Source organism: Bacillus rossius, chromosome 8, assembly GCF_032445375.1.
Source record: "Bacillus rossius redtenbacheri isolate Brsri chromosome 8, Brsri_v3, whole genome shotgun sequence".
Taxonomy (NCBI): domain Eukaryota; kingdom Metazoa; phylum Arthropoda; class Insecta; order Phasmatodea; family Bacillidae; genus Bacillus; species Bacillus rossius.
This window is the reverse complement of record NC_086336.1, coordinates 69,804,999-69,828,147: the sequence shown is the minus strand read 5'-3', so window position 1 is coordinate 69,828,147 and position 23,149 is coordinate 69,804,999. Positions and strand designations below refer to the sequence as shown.

General features: G+C 40.5%; 1 protein-coding gene and 1 long non-coding RNA gene across 2 annotated transcripts in view; one reads left to right on the top strand and one right to left on the bottom strand.

The window, feature by feature from the left end:
- Positions 1–8,347: 8,347 nt before the first annotated feature.
- On the bottom strand, positions 8,348–10,487 carry LOC134535343 (uncharacterized). The gene is made up of 2 exons (XR_010075611.1): positions 10,363–10,487; positions 8,348–9,909 (listed from the first exon to the last, which is right to left on the bottom strand). It is a non-coding gene; the product is annotated as an uncharacterized LOC134535343 (long non-coding RNA).
- A 2,623-nt stretch (positions 10,488–13,110) lies between these two features.
- LOC134535228 (uncharacterized) overlaps positions 13,111–23,149 on the top strand; it is a 333,789-nt gene continuing 323,750 nt past the window's right edge. The window contains exon 1 of the mRNA XM_063374290.1: positions 13,111–13,506. Coding sequence (XP_063230360.1) covers positions 13,419–13,506 — 88 coding nt within the window. The 5' untranslated portion in view covers positions 13,111–13,418. The remainder of the gene's footprint in view (positions 13,507–23,149) is intronic.

The window sequence follows — 23,149 nt, the reverse complement described above, 5'->3', positions numbered from 1 at the left end:
CAAGTCCAAATTGGTGTGTTATTTTTATATACCTTATTTAATTCTCAGTGTGTTAAATGTCTTGATTTCCGAGCAGTTAAAGGCATATGTTTTTCAACCCAGAGGTCAGAGCTGTGTTGGTTTGAATCATAGTGCTTCCAATGTATTTTGCATAAAAATATTAAATTATATATATTGGTAAGGATCATAAAAACTCTGATAGGTAATGGAACATCGACCTTATGTGATGAGACAGAGCGATGCTGGTGCTCTCTAGGAGTAAACAGTGGAAACAAAGATGTCGGTATTCAAGAAGGGGGTCTCCAGCAGACGAAAACAAAATGGCGGACATGATGTCAGAATCGAAAAAAGTGGCTGTGATATCAGATCCAAGATGGCGTACATGTTTTTAGAATTCAAGTAGGCAGCCATAATGAAAATTACAACCTTCTATAGTCTAAGATTATGGCTGTAACAAAAAGTGCAACAATGAAATTATGCACATTCAAGATGGCGTTCATGACGAAAAGTGCAACATTAGTGAGTGGGGCGCTCGATTTATAGATGGCGGGTTCAATATGGCTGTCAAGGTCTAAGGTTAAGTTAAAGGCAATACAAGATGGCCGCCGTGATGTCAGGGCGGTTGGTCATTGACCCCATCCACAATCCATACCCTGAATCCAGTCCCAGAACCGACTAAACTATACTACTGACGATATTTACCTCGTTTCACGGCCATGGCCATGACTGGTGGATATTTATGAGTGAACATGAATGCAGAAAAAAACTTATTGAGTTTGTGCGCAAGTATCCCATGTTATATGATGTCCAATCCTCCAATCCAAAATACATGAACACAGATTTTAAGAATACTATCTGGATTATAATAGGAGTGTAAATTAAAACAAATGGTAAGAAATACATTCTTTATCAACACATTGTTACTACAGAATATATAGCAACATCACATGAAATAATACTAGGTATGAAATTTTTGTTAAAAAATTGTTCATGTTTCATAAAATATACTTAAAACTATGAAAAGTTTTTTTTTTTTAACATCTAGACTATTGCTAATCAAGGTTAGGGACCCAGCATCAGAACTAAAGTATCAATTGAATATTTCCCTATCATGAAATGCATCTGCTGTTGCGTTCCCTCATTGCAGATGTAAAATTTGTAGTTTTGGACCCACACTCCATCAAGAATGAGGAAAAACATGAATGCTTCTTCCTCCGAGAACATCGCCCTCTGGCACTCAGACGCACTGCTTTTCGAGGAATGAAACACCGCCAGTGTCAGATCACTGCCGGTGGCATCAAGGGCTGGCCACGTCACTGTCGCGTCACTGGTGCGCGTACAGCGACCTCAAAGCGGCGCGCGTCGGTCGGTACAAACATGGCTGGGACACAGTCTTCAAGAGCCAAGGACGTCCGACGTCGATAGGCAATGTCTATCGATACAGTCTACTCCGTGTGTTTACACAACCTTCACTTAGAGAAGGTTCATTCATTTGTACGAGGTGTGATAAAAAAATAATAAGGCGAATAGTTTTATAACGAACAAATTTGAAGTAATCGCATTCAAAATACTCTCCTTGACTAGCGATGAGCACTCATTCCAAAATCGATTCAATGATTGGAATCATTTCTGTGAAAGGCCTTTCAGCTACTCTGTCGTGGCCCTCTCAATGTCAGGAATGGTGTCAAAACGTTTTTTTCCTTTCAGCACGACCCATCTTTCTGGTCTCCGTTTCGCAAACAAAACTTAATGGTACAGCGTTGTTCGAAAACCACGATTAGAGATTTCGCGCATTCATTTAGTCGCAAGTTATAATGCAAACCTCCATACTCCATGATTGGACCGCTGTTATCTGAACACGCCCCTCTAGGACCGTGAGCCAACGTTGCCCAGCCAGGAGAGAAGCAAGCGAATCGGGTAGTGCCGATTATCAAGGATAAAAAAAAAAGTTCTCAATTAAAAAAATAATAATGGGAAAGCAAAACATGGGTTGAACACACACCTATTCTACTCTGAGGCCAGACGAATCAGCGACATTTTCGGGTCTCTCTCCATGACGCGCGACAGACGCGGCAAACACGACCTCTCTCTTGCGGCCGACTGACATGTCACGACTTGTTCAAACTCCTTGACACAGGCTATCTCAATGGTTCAGGCTGTTGGGCTTATTACTTCAAACAGATGTAGCTTCAGCAGTTGTTGTTGCTATAACAGTATTTTCTTTTCATCACACCTCGTAGCTAGAGGTCTGAGGCATTTTGGCGACTTCCGTAGCGCAGTGGCTTACGGTGCATGGGGTTCTGGGTTCGAGTCCCGGGTAAGTTATGGGCGTGAATTTGAAAAATAATATATGTATTATGATTACATAGTTTTAAGTGTGTCGTTTAAGGATGGAGTTTCTGGCGTTGGTGAAAAGCTGTTGACCATTTATATATACTCCATCCTTAGACGACATACTTAAAAATTTATAATCATTCGATATATAATTATATGTAATTATTATTTATAATTAGTATACACACACACACACAAGCTGCAGTACCCGGCGTTGCCTGGACAGAACACAGGGTGATATATTGTCCGCGAGTTAAAGCAAAATGGATAGCGCTATATGACAGTGCGGTGGACATTGAGAAATGACACACAGTTGCTATTTGTATGTCTATGACCTATGATTTTCTGATAACCATGACGTTGGGTTGAACGGTTTAGGGCCGGTTGCACCAATAACTGTTCGGATCCGAGATCGTAAGATCTTTGTTTCAGTGTGATCTCAATTCGAGTCTGAGATCCAGTGTATATGTGTTGCACCAAAGTGAACTTACGAGTTCAGACATTCAATCTCACGATCTAGGTTTAGGTTGGTAAAGATCGATTGTAAAATGAAAGCAAGTTTTCTATTGGCTACTGAATTCCGTCTAGTCATAGAGAATTTTATTTAGCATGTTTGAAGTTCTTGCTGTAAATGTTGGCATCGTGATATTTACATACAAGCCTATTTGTTTATTGATTACAAACTTGTGGTTGGTTGTGAGTTTAATGGGGTACACGCAGGTACACATGACGATGGAAAAGAAAATTTCAGTACCTAAAAAAAGTTTTTTCTCTGAAAAAGAAAAAAATCATGATTTGGTGCAAGAAAAACTGGATATTTTAGAGTGTAAGAGAACTGATGGCATGTTTTGTAAGCAGAAGGAAGCAGCTTGGCAAAAATTGGCATCATATTTTAATTAACATTATGATGACAATTACCATACTTCGGGCATACCTAAATATATATCGGCCTAAATTTCCTGTAAACTATTGTAGCCCATTAAAATAGCAATTGTAAACAAACCAGTATCTATGCGAACACGACTACAAAACACAATAAACCAACGAAAAATACACAAGATCTCGGATCCAACTGCTCTGAACCATCAATTTCGGTGGTTCAAACAGAGGTTCACCTCAATCCTCTGTCAGAAGGTGAACTCGAATGGTGCAATCCGTTTGTGTGACGATCCTGGTTCATTACCTCGTATGATCTCGGATCGACCAGCGATCTTCAATGGTGCAACTGGCCCTTAGAAGTTGATGCGTTGCAGCGCTATCTATTGGCGAGTTATAGCTATAGCAAAATGATGTGAAAATATTCTCCGTGTTCAAATTTCTATGTATAAAAAATTTCATGGTTATTGGTTGAACGGTGAAGTAGATGAAGCGCTGCAGCGCTAACTAGCGGCGAGTTACAAAAAATGGATAGCATAAAAACATTATCCATGAAAAAACACTTCAATTTGTGCACTTTCATGGCTATCGGTCAAACGGTGTCGGAGTTTATCGACGCCACGCATAACATCCTATTTTATATATAGGTGTATATATGGGTGTATGTGTGTGTATATGTATAAAATTTTTGATGCAGTCATACAAATTTGCGAAAACATAATTTAATATTACAGTATTACAGAAAATTGAAACTGTGTTGAAAAAGTTTGTTTACGTTTTGCATTACCGTCGCCTAGCGACAACAACGTCATACGTGCTCTATTTACATACTCAGGATGTTTGTTTGGAAACCGTGTTTTGTTTTTAAACCGTTTCTGATGAGTTTTTAGAGACATTGGCACTATAAATTTTATTTAAAATATTATTTTGAGAAACATTTTCAGTCGTTAAATTCAGTTTCTTTTGGATTTCTCGAACGGTGCTTCGTGATTGGCTGAGGCTGGCAGCCGCCTGTTACGAAGCACCTGGCGCAGAGGATGATGGGAAATGGAACGTTTCCCCCGCTTGGTCCTGTGAGCCTGCCGTCAGGATGTCCTGGCGGCAGGAATAATTTAAAGTGTAATTCGCGTGTGCGGGCGTGATCGCGGTATTGTATTGAACCGTGAAACTTCCACGTAAATTTTGTGGTGAAAATCGTAGCGAAATTCTACCGCGAACGCCTGCAGTGAGCTGATCTGCAACTTGTTCAGAGACAAGCACCAGGTAGGCCATGTTGGAAATGTCGGTTGTCGCAAATCCTAGTGACGCCAACACATTTTAGCCATTATTGCACTACAGTAATAGTGTAATATATTGTTTATTAATAGGCCAGTAGTGCAAGTTATTAAGTGTAATCTTTTTTTATGCTCCATGGCTTTATTATTAATGATATTAACACATACACACATGCAGACAAATCTGAACATACAAAGCCAGTAGTCCAGTGTGTAAGTAGTCCAGTGTGTAGTAGGTACCGTTTTGTGTAATCCAATTTCGAACTAGGCTGAAATCTTTTAAGATACACTGAGATATTTATACGATAACTATGAGATTTAAACATTTAAAGTGAAACATAAACGTTTGGTAGCAACTGTGCCGAACTTATTCGGGGATTTTTAGATTTGTGTCTATTTTTTTAACAGAGCTGAAGTTAGCTCTATCCGCCGGTCTAACCGGCCGCCCGGGACACAGAGCTTGGGATAACAACAGCCTAAGTCATTCCACGCAACTACGGCAATTTCCAACCGAGTTTTTATATTTTTACAATAAAATGTGTAAAGATAGCGATAGAGAAGTTACATGACGACCTTCATACATGTGTGTACTATCAATAAAAATTAAATTTGGACTGCAAACCATCGTAAAGATTGCACCAGGCACTATGAAGGCCTCCAATGTGTAATGGAGTATATCACAACTATGATTTTATTTCGCCCACCTTGGCCACTGGTACCGATATAGCTGGCACATACGTACTTTCCTACAGGTATAGACTTTCAAATAAAAATAAATTAGCGGGCAAACTGTCGTACATGTTGTCCCATGAGTCCTGAAGGCCTCTAATGTGTTTTTTTTTTCATGGAGTATTTCACAACAATGATTTTTTTTTCGCCCACCTTGGCCACTGGTACCGATATAGCAGGTAGATACATATGTAATTTCCTACAGGTAGAGACCTTTAAATAAAAAATAAATTAGCGGGCAAACTGTCGTACATGTAGTCCCAGGAGTCCTGAAGGCCTCTAATGTGTTTGTTTCATGGAGTATTTCACAACCATGATTTTATTTTCGCCCACCTTGGTCACTGGTACCGATATAGGAGGTACATATGTAATTTCCTACAGGTATAGACCTTTAAATAAAAAATAAATTAGCGGGCAAACTGTCGTACATGTTGTCCCAGTGGTCCTGATGGCCTCTAATGTGTTTTTTTCATGGAGTATTTCACAACCATGATTTTATTTTCGCCCACCTTGGTCACTGGTACCGATATAGGAGGTACATATGTAATTTCCTACAGGTATAGACTTTCAAATAAAAAATAAATTAGCGGGCAAACTGTCGTACATGTTGTTCCATGAGTCCTGAAAGCCTCTAATGTTTTTTCCATGGAGTATTTCACAACCATGATTTTATTTTCGCCCACCTTGGTCACTGGTACCGATATAGGAGGTACATATGTAATTTCCTACAGGTATAGACTTTCAAATAAAAATAAATTAGCGGGCAAACTGTCGTACATGTTGTCCCATGAGTCCTGAAGGCCTCTAATGTGTTTTTTTCATGGATTATTTCACAACAATGATTTTTTTTTCGCCCACCTTGGCCACTGGTACCGATATAGCAGGTAGATACATATGTAATTTCCTACAGGTAGAGACCTTTAAATAAAAAATAAATTAGCGGGCAAACTGTCGTACATGTAGTCCCAGGAGTCCTGAAGGCCTCTAATGTGTTTGTTTCATGGAGTACTATTTAAAAACCGTGATTATTTTTCGCCCACTTTGGCTTTTCGACCTGGAAATGGGAGACGAGGAGTTCGTCGCCATGGTGATTGACCAGCCGCCGCTCCGTCACCTGGTGCATCTGACAGGCAGGAACTTCGCGAGCAGTGGTTGGCCTTTTGACCGGCTGAGGCGCTGCCAGGGTCTGGCCAGCCGGAGAGGACCTCCTCAACAATGGCAGCGTGGCGGGGAACAAGCGGAGCTGGAAGTTCCACCGTGCCGGAAATCAGTGGCGTAGCCGTGTGGCGGGGGGGGGGGGGGGGGTTAGGGGTTTCAAACCCCTCCCTTAGCACCAAATCTTTTATTAATTTCTTATTAATCACTCAAACAAATTTAATATTAAAATTAATAAATTTTTTACCATTACAATATTTAAATTTAAGTACCGAAAAGTGCTAAAATAGCACTATTTTACACCTTAAAATCCGAATTTTCCCGGGGGTCCGCTTTAATACGGGTAGGGGGGGGGGGGAGCGCATGCTTCTTAACACCCCCCCATACACAAATCCTGGCTACGCCACTGCCGGGAAATACAGCCGTTGACAGTACCGTCGTCAGCAGCAGGACCAGACCCAGGACACCTGGTGGGGCAAGCGTCGTCGACGACGAAGACCCGCAGCTACCTAACAGGCGGCAGGCACAACATGAGGCAGCATCACGGAGGAAGTCGAAACGTACGGCCCTCCCAGGCTGCGTGACAACAACCGTCCGCCGAGATCCCCAGAGCACCAGCGCCAGCTGATGTGCCATCCCCGCGGAGACGATAATCGCCCAAGTCCACGGCTCAGCGAGTTTCCCCCCACATCCAACACCCCTCCACCTGCAGCAGCCTATCAGCAGCAAGGATACTTTGCGCGGCGGACGCCTACACCGCCCGGTTGCAGCAGCTGCAGGCAGCAGCTGACAACAGGTCTACAGGCGTCGTTTGGCAGTCAAACAGTTGGCGTCGGAACTACGACAGTTCGGTCGGCGGTAATACCCTTTCAATACCTCCCGACGCGCGACGATACAGTTGACAATCTACCCAGTGGAGAAGAAATCGAGGAGTTGATAAGCGCGACAAGCGAAGAGTAGGAAGAAACAAGAGGCGAAACGACAGAAGTACCAGTTCAAGGTCGGTGACCTTGTTTTGTGCCGCACAGCTCCAACAAGGCAGAAGTGGGAGAATGCTAACCGCGAAAGCTGTTCCTACTTTACAGTATTCCCTTATAAAGTTTTACAAACCCACAATGAAAACTGCTATACATTGCAGGATATTGTTACAGGAAAAGTTATAGGATGTTACAATATCAACCAACTGAGAGCCTGCAAAGCACCAGTGGATGCCTAGCAGCAGGCTGTGTTATACTGTTTTGCACTGTTTTAACTTGTGTTAACCTCGACGTGCGAGAGGGTGTAATGCAAGCGTGTACAACCGTCATTGTTTGTAACGGTAAATTAATGCCGGGGAATGTATGTGTCAGTCAGCTGAGAAAGTGTATTATGTTGTGTACTCAGCTGATTTAGGCTCAGAGAAGTGGCGGCTTCCTAAGCGTGTACGGTTTGGTATTAGAGTAAATGCTCTTGTTCCCAGCCAGAGACCTGAGGTTTGTACTGTGAACCCGTGTACTGAATGTACATATCGATTGCACCTAATAATTCGGTTTCGACCCCCCCCCCCCCCCACGAAACAATGCTCGTACGCCCGCCCATGTGTCATGTGGAGTATGTTTGGCACTCAAGAGACGTGATATGTACAGTGACGTTAGCACGCAAAACAACACGGGAAATACGGCGAAGCTACAGTGTACCTACAGGCTATGGTGTATTGTGTAACATCCTAACAATAGCAGCATATGAACACTGTAAGCAACTTATAGCTAGGACTGACCTGGTTTGATTCCGAGCCACTTAGAGCCCTTACACTTACCATGTGAGAATAATCGCACTTACACTATTTTCTTCGTCTTCTAGTAGACCACTCCTATCGCGTAATTGTTATCCCACAGGGTCACAATACACTCAAGTGGTTATTCTTATCGACCACATGTTTCTCTTCACACTGGGAACGAACTTATTTGAGATTTTCTATTTTAAAAATGAAATCTAACACACACGTTTGACGGTGATTTATTGACGTTGAGAAGCCTACATTGCACAGGAAATAGGATATTTCAACACATATCTACGTATGCACTTTATTTCTCTAGTGAGGTTTAGTCTTGTTATGATGAGACGTCTTCAGTGCTGAGTGCAGTGTGTTGCCTTATAACTGCAAGCATACCTGTGGTGTAGGGTGTGTAGAGGATGAATATGAATATTTTAAGGAGTAGGTACTAACTACGTGTGTAACCTTGATCATCCTCGGCGCGTCAACTTGAAGAATTGGCATGAAAAACGTCAACAGAAAAACGTGTGGAAAATTGCTAAATGAAATTAAATATCAGTAAAGACTGATTAAAGTAGTTGTTTGGACCAACTATTAAACTGACGTCAATATTACAGCAGGTTCTATTGATGTTTACAATGTTGCTATGATCAGCTGTTCTTATTTTGACAATGTCAGTGTCTACTTTTCTTTGTCAAAGAAAAAAAAATCGAACCTGACAAGTAATGTTTACTAGGTTCTAAGCAGAATTTTATGCCTAGTAAACATCAATGTTATGGTAACAATTATTTTTGTCATATGTGATAATGTCCCTAAGTTGAGGCAAAGAGCCAGAAAGGGTGGAAAACTTTTGTAAAAATTGTGTATATTTATTTAGTTGTTCTCAGTGAAATATGTGTAACAATGATATAGTGTATGCACCTAATAATATTTTGAGTTGGGACACAATATTCTCCACCATGAAAAAGGTAAATAAAGCATCTGTTGCGATTTTGGCTAAGTCCAATGTCTCTTTATCTTACCCAAAATCGATGCTTATATGTTATGTTCATTATAATGCAATTGTTCTGAAATATATAAAAAACTATAAAGTTAACAGTGTACATTTTTGTCATGAACTTTAATATCTAGCATTTATCAGTGTTAAAAATGTGTCTTATGCTATGTGTTCCCAAAAAAGCTATATGTTTATGTGTTTAAATGTTTATTGACTTTGAGTATTAATGCTATGTGTTATGAAAGGTTATTTATGTATTTGATTTTAAAAGTTAATAATTTTACTATTATTTTAATAATTACGTTATATTTGCTGATTTTATGTGAATCCAAAGACCAATACTTAAGGAGTAATTAAGTAAGGGTTTTCAGCTTAGGATCCAGCTGCAGAAATGGCACAAGGACTGTTATTCTGCCAGGGACGCATGAAGTTGAAGTGCGCGAGTGGTAAAGCAGGGTAAAGTGAACGATTTGTGAGCGTGTGACTTCGGTAGTTCTACAATCGCTGGCGAACTGCACGGACCGTGACGTCATCTACCCCGGCATCGTCTACTGCACAGGGCAGTAGATGCAGCGGAAGGAGACTCCACCAGCCCCGGAGGGTCGCGCGGGTTCCAGTGCAACCGCGCGCCTGAAGGTTAGACCGGAATCCACGAAGCTTCCGGTCACGTGGTGTCGGGCGTAACAGCTGCTCACCCCTCCATCGCAACTAGGGGTGTCCCTGGAGTGACATGCGACGGGGGCGGCGGCGCAGGTGACATTCCTTCCAGTAGCTCCAGCGGTGACGAGTACCTGCACACGTGCGGCATTGTTGAGTAACCGCCACACAGCCACGCCCGCAGCTTCCAGAGTCTGCACTTACCGTGCATGGCACACTGACGTCCAAGCTGCTGTGCTGATTCTTCAGTGCCAGGGTGCCCACAAGGGAAAAAAAATATCTCGTACCAATTTAGGCGAGAAAAAAGTACTAGATTTGTAAAAAAAAAAAGTACCAAATTATAATATGTTATGGTTTTAACAATTTAGGAAGTTATTATGACATTGCAACGCTGAAACTTAAATATTACACCACACACACATACATTCCATAGTTTTTAAAAATAATCACGCTAAATAATACAACATATTGGAGTTACTGTAATATTAGTACCTATATTAAAAATAAGTACTAGATCTGAGCGTAAATGTACTAGACCACTAAAAAACTAGTAAAAGTACTAGATCATCTAGTACGAAAGTACTAACTGTGGACTAACTGTGGACACCCTGTATCAGTGCCGGAGACCTTAAGCCGAGGCGTGGTGATACCTCAGGCAACAGCTGCAGACGACGACATCCGATCCTACTGCGGGTGCGGCGGAGCGCGCAATGAGTTGCGTAGCGCTGTGCTTCGAGGTGTCGCGTGACGGCCCGATTCCAGGAATCAACTGTCAGCGCGATCTATTTCCGTCGCAGGCGGTGTTGCCGTTGCTGCGTTGCCAGTTTCATCAAAGTGCTGTGTTTTGGCATGCTGAATTCAACCAAATTCTTAACTGTCGGCGTGCATTAAGTAAGAGAGCGGCGTCTGTAATACCACAGTATTACAGTGTGCTGATTAGATTTGTTTACGTTTTGCATTACCGTCGCCTAGCGACAACAACGTTATACGTGCTCTATTTACATACTCAGGATGTTTGTTTGGAAACTATGTTTTGTTTTTAAACTGTAGTTAATGATATTTGAGGGACGTTGACACTATTAAATTTATTTAAATGATTATTTTATGAACATTTGCAGTCGTTATATATTCCGTTTCTTTTTGATTTCTCGAACGGTGGTTCGTGATTGGCTGAGGCTGGCAGCCGCCTGTTACGAAGCACCTGGCGCAGAGGATGATGGGAAATGGAACGTTTCCCCCGCTTGGTCCTGTGAGCCTGCCGTCAGGATGTCCTGGCGGCAAGGGGTAATTTAAAGTGTAATTCTCGTGCGCGGGCGCGATCGCGGTATTGTGTTGAACCGCGACACTCCCACGAAATTCTACCCCAAACGCCACAGCGAACTGATCTGTAACTATACGATTCATTTTTGATGTTTTGTGGTTCTAAGAACTAATTACACATTTTTTGTTTGACTGTATTCATCCTAATTTATTTAGAAATGTCAGTATTTTAGAGCCGTTTTGTACGTTTTGATTCGCACCTATGACGAGGCCGGTAGTCACACGCATCTGTGGAACAAACGCCGTCTGGAGGCCACGGTGCAAACAGCAACCTTCCTAACCTCTATATCAGTCGCTAGCTTCACTCAGTTTGTTACAAACTTTGGAATAATTTGAACCATTTCCCTTCAGGTTAATAAGCGCGCGTTCTACTACTAAGCTATAGGGACAATTTCAATAACGGAAGGAGACTATGTATTATCAATATTTTAATGCCATTTTACTAACGTATTTTCAAACTTGGGATTACTTTTTACTGTGACTATTTCAGTTTACCAAATATATTCCAGGGTAGTTTCACTATTTAATGTTTAATTTGGCACGCTTATGCATTTGGTTATGTACCCTAATTTTTTTTCAAAAGTGACTATATACGGGTTTATTTTACGACACGTGGGTCCGCCATCTTTGTCCCACATTTTCACGTAATTTCTACAACGAAATGCCGTATACCGAGAGCTAAGACGTTTACACATCAAAGAGTATCGTATCATTAGCTGCAGTAGTTCTTGAGTTAAAATAAAACAAGTACAGAAAATGAAACAAGAGACACTAGTAGTTTTATAAAAATAAAAATACGACTTTCTCAATTTTTTCCATTATAAAAATAACACATTGATTAAAACGTATAAAATGTGCAGACAACTTACCGGCACAGATGTTTTATAAAAAATATTCAAACAAGCGCTTTGGTAATACGAACACAACAATGCCTTTAAGACGCCCGCCTAATTCAGGGGCGTATAATGTGTCGGCGAGGCGGGACTAGCTGGTGCTTCTAGCGCGGTGTCGCCTCTGGACTGGCGCGCATACATCTATGAGATCTTCTGAGCGGTAACCACAACACGGCATGGAGGATGGATAAATGACGATGAAGGTGTAACGAAATACGTTTTGTATGCTTTCAAGAATATGTTCCCCGGATATGTTTCAGGTCAGAACATTATACTGAAAAAACACGTGTTTTTAGCCATTTCCACTCTTTGCAAAAACAGTGAAATGACCTCACTCAAATATCGTGAGCAGTAATTTTTTTTTGACGTGACAACGTCTAATAAATCGATGAACGCCGGCTACAAAACGAAAAAGGATGACTCATTGTCCCGTTACGCTGTGTCCCGTTACGCTCATTGTACGCTTGCGCCGCATCTATCTCTCCTCCACTCGATTGGAACAACCATCGACTTGACTTTTTCGAGGCACATTTAACTTTATACACTCCCATTCGTTTCCTACTTTTCCTATCATCGTCCTATCCTTAACAGAATAACACAGATTGGAAGAAGTTAAATAGCAAACATGTATAACAGTTATAGTTAAAATAATCTCTTCGTTAAAGTAATGAACATATTTGAATTAATGAGTGCAAATAAAAGTAAATTTACCAATTAAATTGTAGATTTCATTTCAATCCTTCTTTGTATCCATAAAAATAGTGATAATTCAATGAAAATGATTCAATTTTATTCATAAAAGTATGCAATCATTTCCATCAATGTTTTGTTATGACGCTTTCACGTTAAACTATCGTCCGTAAACCGACTTTACAGACAACCAATTTTATTTTTTTTAAATGCGTGGTTTCATTCTTAGGGCGAGGGTGTCTCAAAGTGCAGTGAAAGCGAGAGGAGGCTCGGGTGAGGTCGAGACCCGCGGGGAATCAAGGGCGCGGCGACGACAGTCTAGCAGCCAGGTTGCCCGCGCGGCCGCCAGGAGCGCCCTGTCGGAGGGAGGGGGAGGGGCGCCGCGACGCCCGCAGTACGCGCCGCGACGCCCGCGAGTGCGCGACGGGGGAGCGTCGCCCGCCTCCGACCCGCGACGCCGCCGCCGCCGGTGAGACTGCCCCGCCCCCCTGGCCCCGCCGCCTCACGCTAACCTCCCCCCAGGTGGCTCACACGAGACCGTAGCAAGTTGCTCCCCCGGACTCCCGGTAGCCGACCTGCAGAAGGGGCCGGGCAGGGACCTAGGGTAGTCGTAGTCGCGCCTCCACATCCTCCCCCTCCGCCTCCCTGCGACCCCGGGGCCCGCCGAACACGCCTCTGTCCGGTCCAAGGTCGCCGCCGCTCGCCGCCCCCGCGCCGCATCATGTTGGGGCGAGGGGATAATGTACGTGATTTTCCCCGCTGAAGAGGTGGTGGAGCTCAGCCTAGGCCTGGTGCCCGTGGACGACCCGGGGCTGCTGGGCGGCGCAGGTGAGACACACTCCCCTCCTCACATGCCACACCGCCACACAGTGGCGGATCCAGAAGGGCTCAAGCCCCCTCCAAAAGCATCTGGGTCCACTATTGTTTTAGTGTTTGCCTTGATGAAGTCTAGCCTCAGCTGGGTCAAAAAACCCCTCCCAAACCAAAATCCTGGATCCGCCACTGATCTACCGCTTACCACAAGACACCGCATAACACCCACATGCAAGTTACGTCGTGGAATGAAGTAGCATTTAATTCAAATCATAATAAAACGTAATCTTCTACGTTTGAAATTCAAGGAATATCTTTTTTATCTCCAGAGGAAAAAAAAATTGCACCAAAGTGCATGGATCAGAAAAAAATTAATTTAATTTGCTTTATTGTGCATCTCTTATTGAATCACTCATGTGCGCTAATTTATTTTTATTCGGAATGTGAATGTTGTAGACCAATTTATTACAAATTACTTTATGGTAAATTTGCAGCATGTAAATTTTACCACTATTTTGCCGGAGTAAGTATTAGATAGCAACTTTTATAAAAAAAATAGTAATACCGAAATACTATGTTTTAAAAAACGAAAATGGACTAAAAATAAAACCATAAAATCTTGTCTGCTTATTGGTGACAACAAAACCTTGTAATTACTAATAAACAATTTAAAGTGAGACTGCAAGATTTTTTTTTGCTGCGAAAAATATATTTTAAACTTTTTTTATATATATACTGTGTTAGCAAAAAGTTTTTCCCCTCCCCCCGTCAGTGTAACACGCAGTGGCGTAGCCAGGATTTGTGTATGGGGGGTGTTAAGAAGCATGCCCCCTCCCTTCCCGTATTAAAGCGGGGGGTCCGGGGGGTCCTCCCCCGGGAAAATTGGGATTTTTTTTAAGGTGTAAAATAGTGCTATTTTAGCAGTTTTCGGTTTCTTAAATTTAAATATTGTAATGGTAAAATTTTTATTAATTCTAATATGAAATTTGTTTGATGAATAAGAAATTAATTAAAGATTTGGTGCTAAGGGGGGGATTTGAACCCCTAAACACCCCCCTGGCTACGCCCCTGGTAACACGCAAATATTCTGATTTCCTTTCATTGCTTTTATTTCTCAGCGTAGTTGCGAACTGCGTAATTTAAGAGCAATCACACATGTTAAAATTTTACGAGCTAATTTTCATTCCAGTTTTTTTTTTTTTTTTTTTTTGGATAGCGGAAAGGGTTAAAATAAAAGTTTTCACGAATACGGGCTTTGACTTTGGGATTAAAAAGTCACATTGAAGATAATTGACCGCAAATTAAACGTGTTCATCATTTTTAATCTCTGCACATAGATGTTTAATAATGAAAATTGATCAACACTTACTCTCGATAAAAATATATATACGTAGAGTGAAAAAAAAATCATACTTATCTGTGAATAAATGTCAGATATTCAACCCAATTACTAGCACATATTTTGGATGCAATTTTCAAGCGTTAATTTTAAATTATACTAATACGAGGATCTTACGAGGGGAAATGTTACTCTCGGGGCGGATTGGGGGGGGGGGGGGGGGGGTGATGTGATAGTCGTGAAAATCGACTATGTGTAAAAAATAATTTTCTTTGACAGTGTTTAAAAGCGGGTGTGGCGTTAAGGGCGACTCAGGCTCGCGACTCGCACACATTTTCACCTCTAAGCGGCAGGCACCGTACTGGGGTGGGTAACGGTTCTCGCTGAGACCTAGTGACGAACCTGCCAGTTTATAGCGCAATTATAAAAATAAATTAATATAATACATATTTATACAAAACGTTAAATATCCTGTACTTGTATTTTCGTTTCATTAAAAAATAATGGTCAAAACTACCCATTTTAAACATTTTCACTTTAAACAAATACCCATTAAAGATTTAGCAAAAAAAACAAAACATTAAAGTAGATATTTTTTAATGGATTACATTATTAGACTCCTGTTACTCGCCTTAAAATTTTTTTATTCTAAACCTCGGCACATAGGTAGTTTAATATATATGTGCAGGGTTATTCATCTTTAGTTCTCCAGTACATGCTCCGGCACAGTCTGTAATCCGGCACCAGTCGAGAGGGTCGCGTTTAGGTTATTTTTTTACGGGTGTGTTCCGGCTGTTGATTTTGTCCACCAGGTCGCGTCACTGCGCTGTCGGAGTTTCTAGTTCGCTCCGAGTTCATTGTCACCGTCGGTTTCCATTCCAGTGCAGTGTGTCCTGTTTTGTAGCGGGCTGCATTTCACATTTCACAGTTCACGGCTACATTACCGCACTTCTCTCTTTCTATAGAGCGGCTTATTATGACGGTAGCTACTGCATTCAAAGTTAAATTAGTTAGTAACTGGAATAAAATACGTAAGTTTGTGAATTTTAACCGCAGCCTGTAGCACAATTACGTTTTCTAGAAACATTAGTGTAAAGATTACACAAATTGTAATTGTTTTAAAAATTACATGACAGAAATGAAAAAAAAAAATTAATAAGCAATTTTTAATGTTTTAGGTAGATTTATTAAAATCAGGTGGCATCCGTGGCTACGTGTGCACATAACGCACACGTGTTCGCCCGGTACGCGCCGACCACGCAGTGTTACGTACTGCAGCGGAGTGTACACACGTGCGGTGGTTCGCTTAGTGCAGCAGCAACCACGGGCTCGGTCCACGCCAGCGTTTTTTTCAGTCGCAAAAAAATAGAACTCCTTGTTCCAAAAACAAGTGCGCAAACTTGTGACTGAACAATCGCAGCGATTACAAAAGTTGTCTTGTTCTCACTGCGACGGCGACACGACACACGCCCGACGGTCAGGCTTGGAAGTGCACTCATTTGCATTTGCACTTGCGACAGTTCGGTCGCAGTTCTGAAGTCGGCTCGATCGGGTCTCGTGTTTCCATTTGTTTGAAAGTGTCTGATAACGAATCTTAACCGAGTGTGACGGTACTTCCTCCACGTCGCATCATCATTAGATACCTGAAAAATTCGCGGATTCATTTAGTGTTATGCTAAAATTCAAATAATTTTACCTAAGTGCTGCTTCTGCCATTGGTTCACTGTTAATCTGGAGGACTGAGGGCCAATTAGAGACCCTCACTCATAGGAGTGTCGAATCACAGGCCACCCAGTCGAGACGACTCACAAGTCAGCAGCCAATGAACAGTTGGCATTTGCCCGAGTGTGCAGAGGATATTGGAGTCTATCTTGAAGTTCATTGAACCCGCGAATTTTTCCAGTCTCTAATCATCATACGTAGAGACCGGAAAAATTCGTGGTTTCATTTCGCGATAGGCTAGAATCCAAGTGCGTGTAACTTATTGCCGCATCAGTGATTGGAACACAGTTTGCCTGAAGGACTGTGAGCCAATGAATGACCCTCAACGTAAGAAGTACCGAATCACAAGCATCCCAGTTAGCAGGTGTCACGAGTCTGTAGCCAATGAACAGGTGCAATTCGCCCGAGTGCATAGAGGATCATGGAGTCTATCCTAGAGGTCATTGAATCCGCTAATATTTCCGGTCTCTAATCATACTTTACTGATGGACCAATTATTCCCAGCAATTCGTCGAAACTTACTTTAAGACATTGGGTAATACTGAAAAAAAAAAAAAACTTCTAAGGGGGCTCACGAATAACATGTAAAAATGTAATTTCAATAATCTTTCACTTGTTACTGAATCTACTCAGTAACGCGTTTGCGTCATTTACTTCTCGCTCGAAGCAAAAGCCCGATCACTAGGGACCGGAAAAATTCGCGGGTTCAATGACCTCTAGCATGAACTCCATAGTTCTACGTACACTCATTCAAATGTCACCCACTCATTGGTTGCTGTCTTGTGAGACGTCCCACGTAGCAGTCTGTGATTTGATGCTGCTTCAGTTGAGTTTTTCTCATTGACCCAGAGTCATCCAGGTAAGTTGTGAGCCAATAGCAGAGGCAGCACTGAGGTATAACTATTTGAATTCTAGCCTATCGCGAAATGAATCCGCAAATATTTCCGGTCTCTATTTATTGGCAGTGTGTGAACCTACAATATTTTCTTTTATTTTTGTCGCCGCGACTAGAAATCGCTACCGGATGACGAGTCTGACGGCTGTCACACTCGGGAGGTAGTTTCCTGCATGTCACCCTCCGACAGGAAGTTGAACTGCAGGACATCAACTTCCTGTTTCGGCGGTGAAGCATCAAAGTGTGTTTGTGTGCGCGCGTGCGTGTGTGTGTGTACGAGAGGAAAGCAGGACATAAAGGAATGCTGCAAGAGTTGGCATAATGGACGAAAACTAATTAAATAAACCCGCTAGGAAGCTAACTCCATCTTTGTCAGCGTTCGACATTGTGTTCACACTGCATATAAAGCAAATACAGAAGGATCACAATGGTTCTGAATTGAAAAGGGAAACGAAAGTGTGATTCTGAGAAAGTTGAAAACATCAGATAAAATAATTTTAATATTGTTGAAGAACTGCTTTTGAAAAGAAAAACCCATTGATAATATAAGTTTGGCTGGCGACGAGAAATAGCTGTATTGTTGGAAAGTTTTTTTGTATAGAGTTTCTGTCGTTGGTAGACGAGAAACGTATGTATTATGTTGAAATAACAATTTATAATATATAATTTATAATGAAATTGTCGCGGGTTCAATGACCTGCTGGCTAGACTAAATACACACTCCACTGAACATTCAAGAAAATGCCATTTGGTATTTGTTCCTTGCCGCTGAGAACTTTTTTAATATTGACTGAATTAATAAAGAAACGACCGATTCGTTCTTTTTTGTTTCAACACGTTTGCTGTTGACCTGCGATTATCCAGGAATGATAATATTATAATTTTTATTTTGTCACTAGAGGTGATTTAGTATCTAAATACGTTAAGGTAGTGAATAATGAAATTGATATTCAGAATAATTAATATTTTCACTGTTCGGGAGCTCACTGGTAGGAATGGTGTATGGAAGTGGTTTTACTGAAACAGGTTGAGTCTGAATTCGACCGACTAACTGAATTCACAGGTTGAAAATATCTGTGTCACTTATGGTCTAAAGATCTTTCTAATTCTGGCATATGTGTTTGAAGTTGATGGATAAACAACTGTTTCACTGTAAATAATAGTGAAAGTTTTTAAAATGGAACACTGAACGTCTGGATTGTGTTTAACTGAAAGAAGTATTACAACCAAAGCGAATTATTTTGGTCGTGGAAAGTGAATCGTAACACGTCACAAAATTATGTAGAATAACATATATTGCTCCAAATTATTTCAGCAAAATAAGCCACAAAACTCGCGCTGGTTGTAGAACATCATTCAGTTAAACATAATAAAGACGCTCAGTGTTACATCTTAAATACTTTCTCTATTGTTAACAATAAAAAATTAGGTACAGCCCCAACTTCAAAGGCGTACAGCTTTGGGAAGCATTTTGAACCATCAGTCGTATAGAGGTTTTCAATTTATTTTGTCGTGATGAACCTGTCGAATTCAGACTCATCCTGTATAATTGGACCATAATTATCTGGACCATGTTTGGTTGAGCATACACCAGTAATTAACTAATCAGCCAGGAGAGGAACTGTTGACCCGGCATGCGAAACTCACCCCAAATGAAGGAGAACCTCTAAACTTAGGATTGGTTAGAGAGCGGAAAAAAAATTTCGCGGATTCAATTCGTGATATGCTAAAATTAAAATAAAACCTTGGTTCTGCTTCTGCTATTGGTTCTGTGTTAATGTGGACTGTGGAGCCAATTAGAGACCCCAGCCACCCAGTTAAAACGCCTCACAAGTCAGCAGCCAATGAACAGGTGACGTTTGCCCGAGTGCAGCACTAATTGTGGTTCCATCAAAGGCAAGAGAAAGTTGTATTTCGCTAAAACGATACGGGCCAAAATATCTGTCCGAACACTATAACTTTCTCCTACTCCAATGGTTTCTATATTAATTGTTAGCAGAGAGTAATTATTATTTAAAGTGATTCACGGCACAGGAGCTGCATTTCGATTGGCCTAATCAGGAAAGAAACGTCATAAATATGAGCACTGACTGTTGGCAATTATCAATCAGTCGTATAGTTTGCAAAACACAAATAGCAACGTTCATATTTCGCTAGAAAAAAAATCGGCACCAGTTGTGTGGTGACGCAGTATCATCGACTATGTTTCGTGATTGGTTGAGTTTGTTTAAGATACACGCCGTCTGTTGACACACGGACCACATCGATTTTACGCGGAAGTAGGCGCGTCCTGATTGGCCCTGTGATGGTTTCGCTTGCTTTAGAATATTTTTTTGGTTATACTTCTTTAGGCGCGTTATAAAAAAAATGATGCGAGATAATTTTTTTTCATGATGCGCGCTCACAATTGTTATGAAATTTTCACAAGTTGAAAAAATAGGCTACACACAAATAAAAATTATATAGGGTGCTTTTAAATCTTATACTTTAGAGATTAGTATTGAATACTAGTACATATCATTAAAACATTTACTTATTGTGAATATTATTTATAGAAATTGGCTTTACAAACTTTTTCAAGTGTATGTATTTTCAAGTGTTTTTATATAAATGAGGTGATGTTCCCGTATGCCTAATTTATTTGCATCATTAATTATTACATAATTATTTTTAAAAAATATTAAAATTAATATATTAGAATAAACATTCAGGATATTTAATGATTTTTATTATTAATAAAAATTCATCTCGATTATTTTACTAAATAAAATAATTAATTTTATACGCTAGTTTACATTAATATTGAATAGTGAGTAGTTACTAAAATTTCTAAATATGAATGAATTTATATTTATAATAGATCTGCAGTCCTTTTATTATTTTAATTCTATTAATTATTTGCATGCAAAATTAAAGTTAGTTTTTTATTACGCCAAGCAAGTGTAACTTCTAACGCATGTACATAAGTACACGTACCAGTTTTTTATTCTTCATGTAAAACGCCTGGCCTGAAATACAACCATACATATATACTGATTGTAAGATTTTGCACTCAATTCTGTCACCAAATTACTTAGTCCCTGATAGTTTAATTCACTGGTCAAAATAATTAACGGATCACAAAAAAATGGTATGGGGATCAGACACTAATAAATTGTCACGTTCCACCTGAGCCGAGCGTGCAAGAACCGACCAACCACCGTGCGAGAAAATCTTCTATAATATCAAACAGGTTAATTCGGGCTTTTTAACTAATTGTTCGTGATTATATTTAAACAAATTATTTAAATTAATTTTTCAACAACTGTAAATAATATTTGAAAATTAAAAAGTATGCAATTTTTCATCAATGTTTTCTTATGACTTTATCACGTAAAATTATCTTCCGTAAACCGACTTTACAGACAACACCCCCCCCCCTTTTTTTTATCGAAACAGATACATTTGGAATATTTCTGGAATGGTTTAACATAAATAAATGTTATTGATAAAAACCACCTGAGCAGTGTAAACGGACCCTGAACTACGCCAAGACGAAGGAAGCTATTCATGCATAAACGGCAGCCGCGGTGCACTGTGGGCAGATGAGCGAACTTAATCAGGAATGGAAACTTCTCTGCTGTCTCAGAGATGGTAGGGGTCTCCAGTTGACTCGCGCTTCCACTCGGTCGTTGAAGGGCGTGGCAATGCGAAGAAGGGAGAAGAAGAAACACGTAAAAAAAAGGGGGGTAGAGAGAGAGAGAGAGAGAAAACCCGATAGGATGCAGGAAGCCAACGACCCACAAGTACGACAAACGCTTCCCCGATATTCGACATATTGTTTCGTGACCGGATTTCTAGTTCTACAGCCAATTGCTGGCGAGGGAAAAAGGGGGTTGGGGGAAGGGCTAAGGGGCTATGATATATGACTGCTAGACGGGGTAGGTAGAAAGAGAAAGGGTAAATGAGGAAAGGTAGTGTTGGGGGGGGGGGGGTATGTTTGTGGCCCGGATAAAGGGCTATAAGGCACAGGAAGGGGAGTCTAAGAAGACTTTAATGGATATTTCAGAGTTGCACAGGAATTAAACTTCGATAATTCTAAAAGTACAGAATACTAATATACCTATTACATTTTGTTAGGAGGATTACAAACTCATGAACTTGTTTATTAACTTATGTAATTAAATAATTTCAAGGTTTTAAGTTCGTTAATGTAAAAGTAGTGTTATTTTCACGATACTTAAGCAGACCCGTAACAGAGACAAATATAGAAATACTTAAATTTGTGAGATTTTTTTTACAAGCCATTAAAACATGATTTTTTTTAATTAGTTAGAATAAAATGCAACAACACTTAAGATAAAATATAATTATCCTATTTTCTTTTAAATGTAACGTTTTCCTGCTGAACATTTTGTGTGATTCTAAGGGCCCATGTAAACATAAATATGTAATTAAGTAATAAAAATTCCGGTAGAGCTACTCTCATTTGCGTAAACGTAGAATACAAAATATTACACATATCAAACAGTTGCCATACAAAATGTACAAAACATTGTAAATAACATAACCTTCAGAACATTATTTGGATATATATATATTTTTTTCGCGGGCAACAATACATATCTTGTAAATTATAAAGTAGGAAAAATAAATACTTTTTCTGACTCAACGGGATATTTTGATCAACACCTTTAGGCGACCCTGATGCCAACAACGTACCCACGGAACGCACAACTCACACAAAGTAAAATAAATGGCGCCGCAAGAAACAAAAAAAAAAAAAACTACCAGCGTGTATGCACATGCGCGAGACAGATCGTTATAAATGGCGTCCGGGACTTGCAATGTGGCGTTTTCAGCAGCGGCAACATTTGGGCTGGAAAGTGAAAACACGGAGGACGTAAATATGCCCGCCCACCTTTCCGCGGAGGCTTACACGCTGTTGACAGCCACTCGCTTAAAATAGTTCCCCCTGTGTGTGCTCTTTGTGGCAGAAAGTGTTTCTCGCTCGGATAGTTCGCCGTCACACTTCTCCCGGCTGCTGAGCGGGGAGCTGACTCATGTCAGCAAACAGATGTTTAAAAGGGGCTGGACCACTGAGAAGGACATCTAGCCACAGCGTCATTTGGGTCTGGTGACCACCGCGTAACTCTGTCGAGGTTAACGAAGCATTCCCACTGTCAGAAATGTCCGTAAATTTACGGAGGAGTTTTAAAGAAATATTGTGGAGACCAATTGCAAGCTTTTTTTAATTTTAAATTTGATAAGTTCAAATTCAAAATATAAAAAATTGGTTGTCTGTAAAGTCGGTTTACGGACGATAGTTTAACGTGACAACGTCATAACAAAACATTGATGAAATGATTGCATACTTTTATGAATAAAATTGAATCATTTTTATTGAATTATCACTATTTTGTATGGATACAAAGAAGGAGTGAAATGAAATCTACAATTTAACTGATAAGTTTACTTTTATTTGCACTCATTAATTCTAATATGTATATTACTTTAACGAAGATATTATTTTAACTATAACTTTTATACATGTTTGCTATTTAACTTCTTCCAATCTGTGTTATTCTGTTAATGATAGTGCGATGATAGGAAAAGTAGGAAACGAATGGGAGTGTTTCAAGTTTAATGTGTCTCGAAAAAGTCAAATCGATGGTTGTTCCAATCGAGTGGAAGAGAGATAGATGCGGCGCAAGCGTAGAATA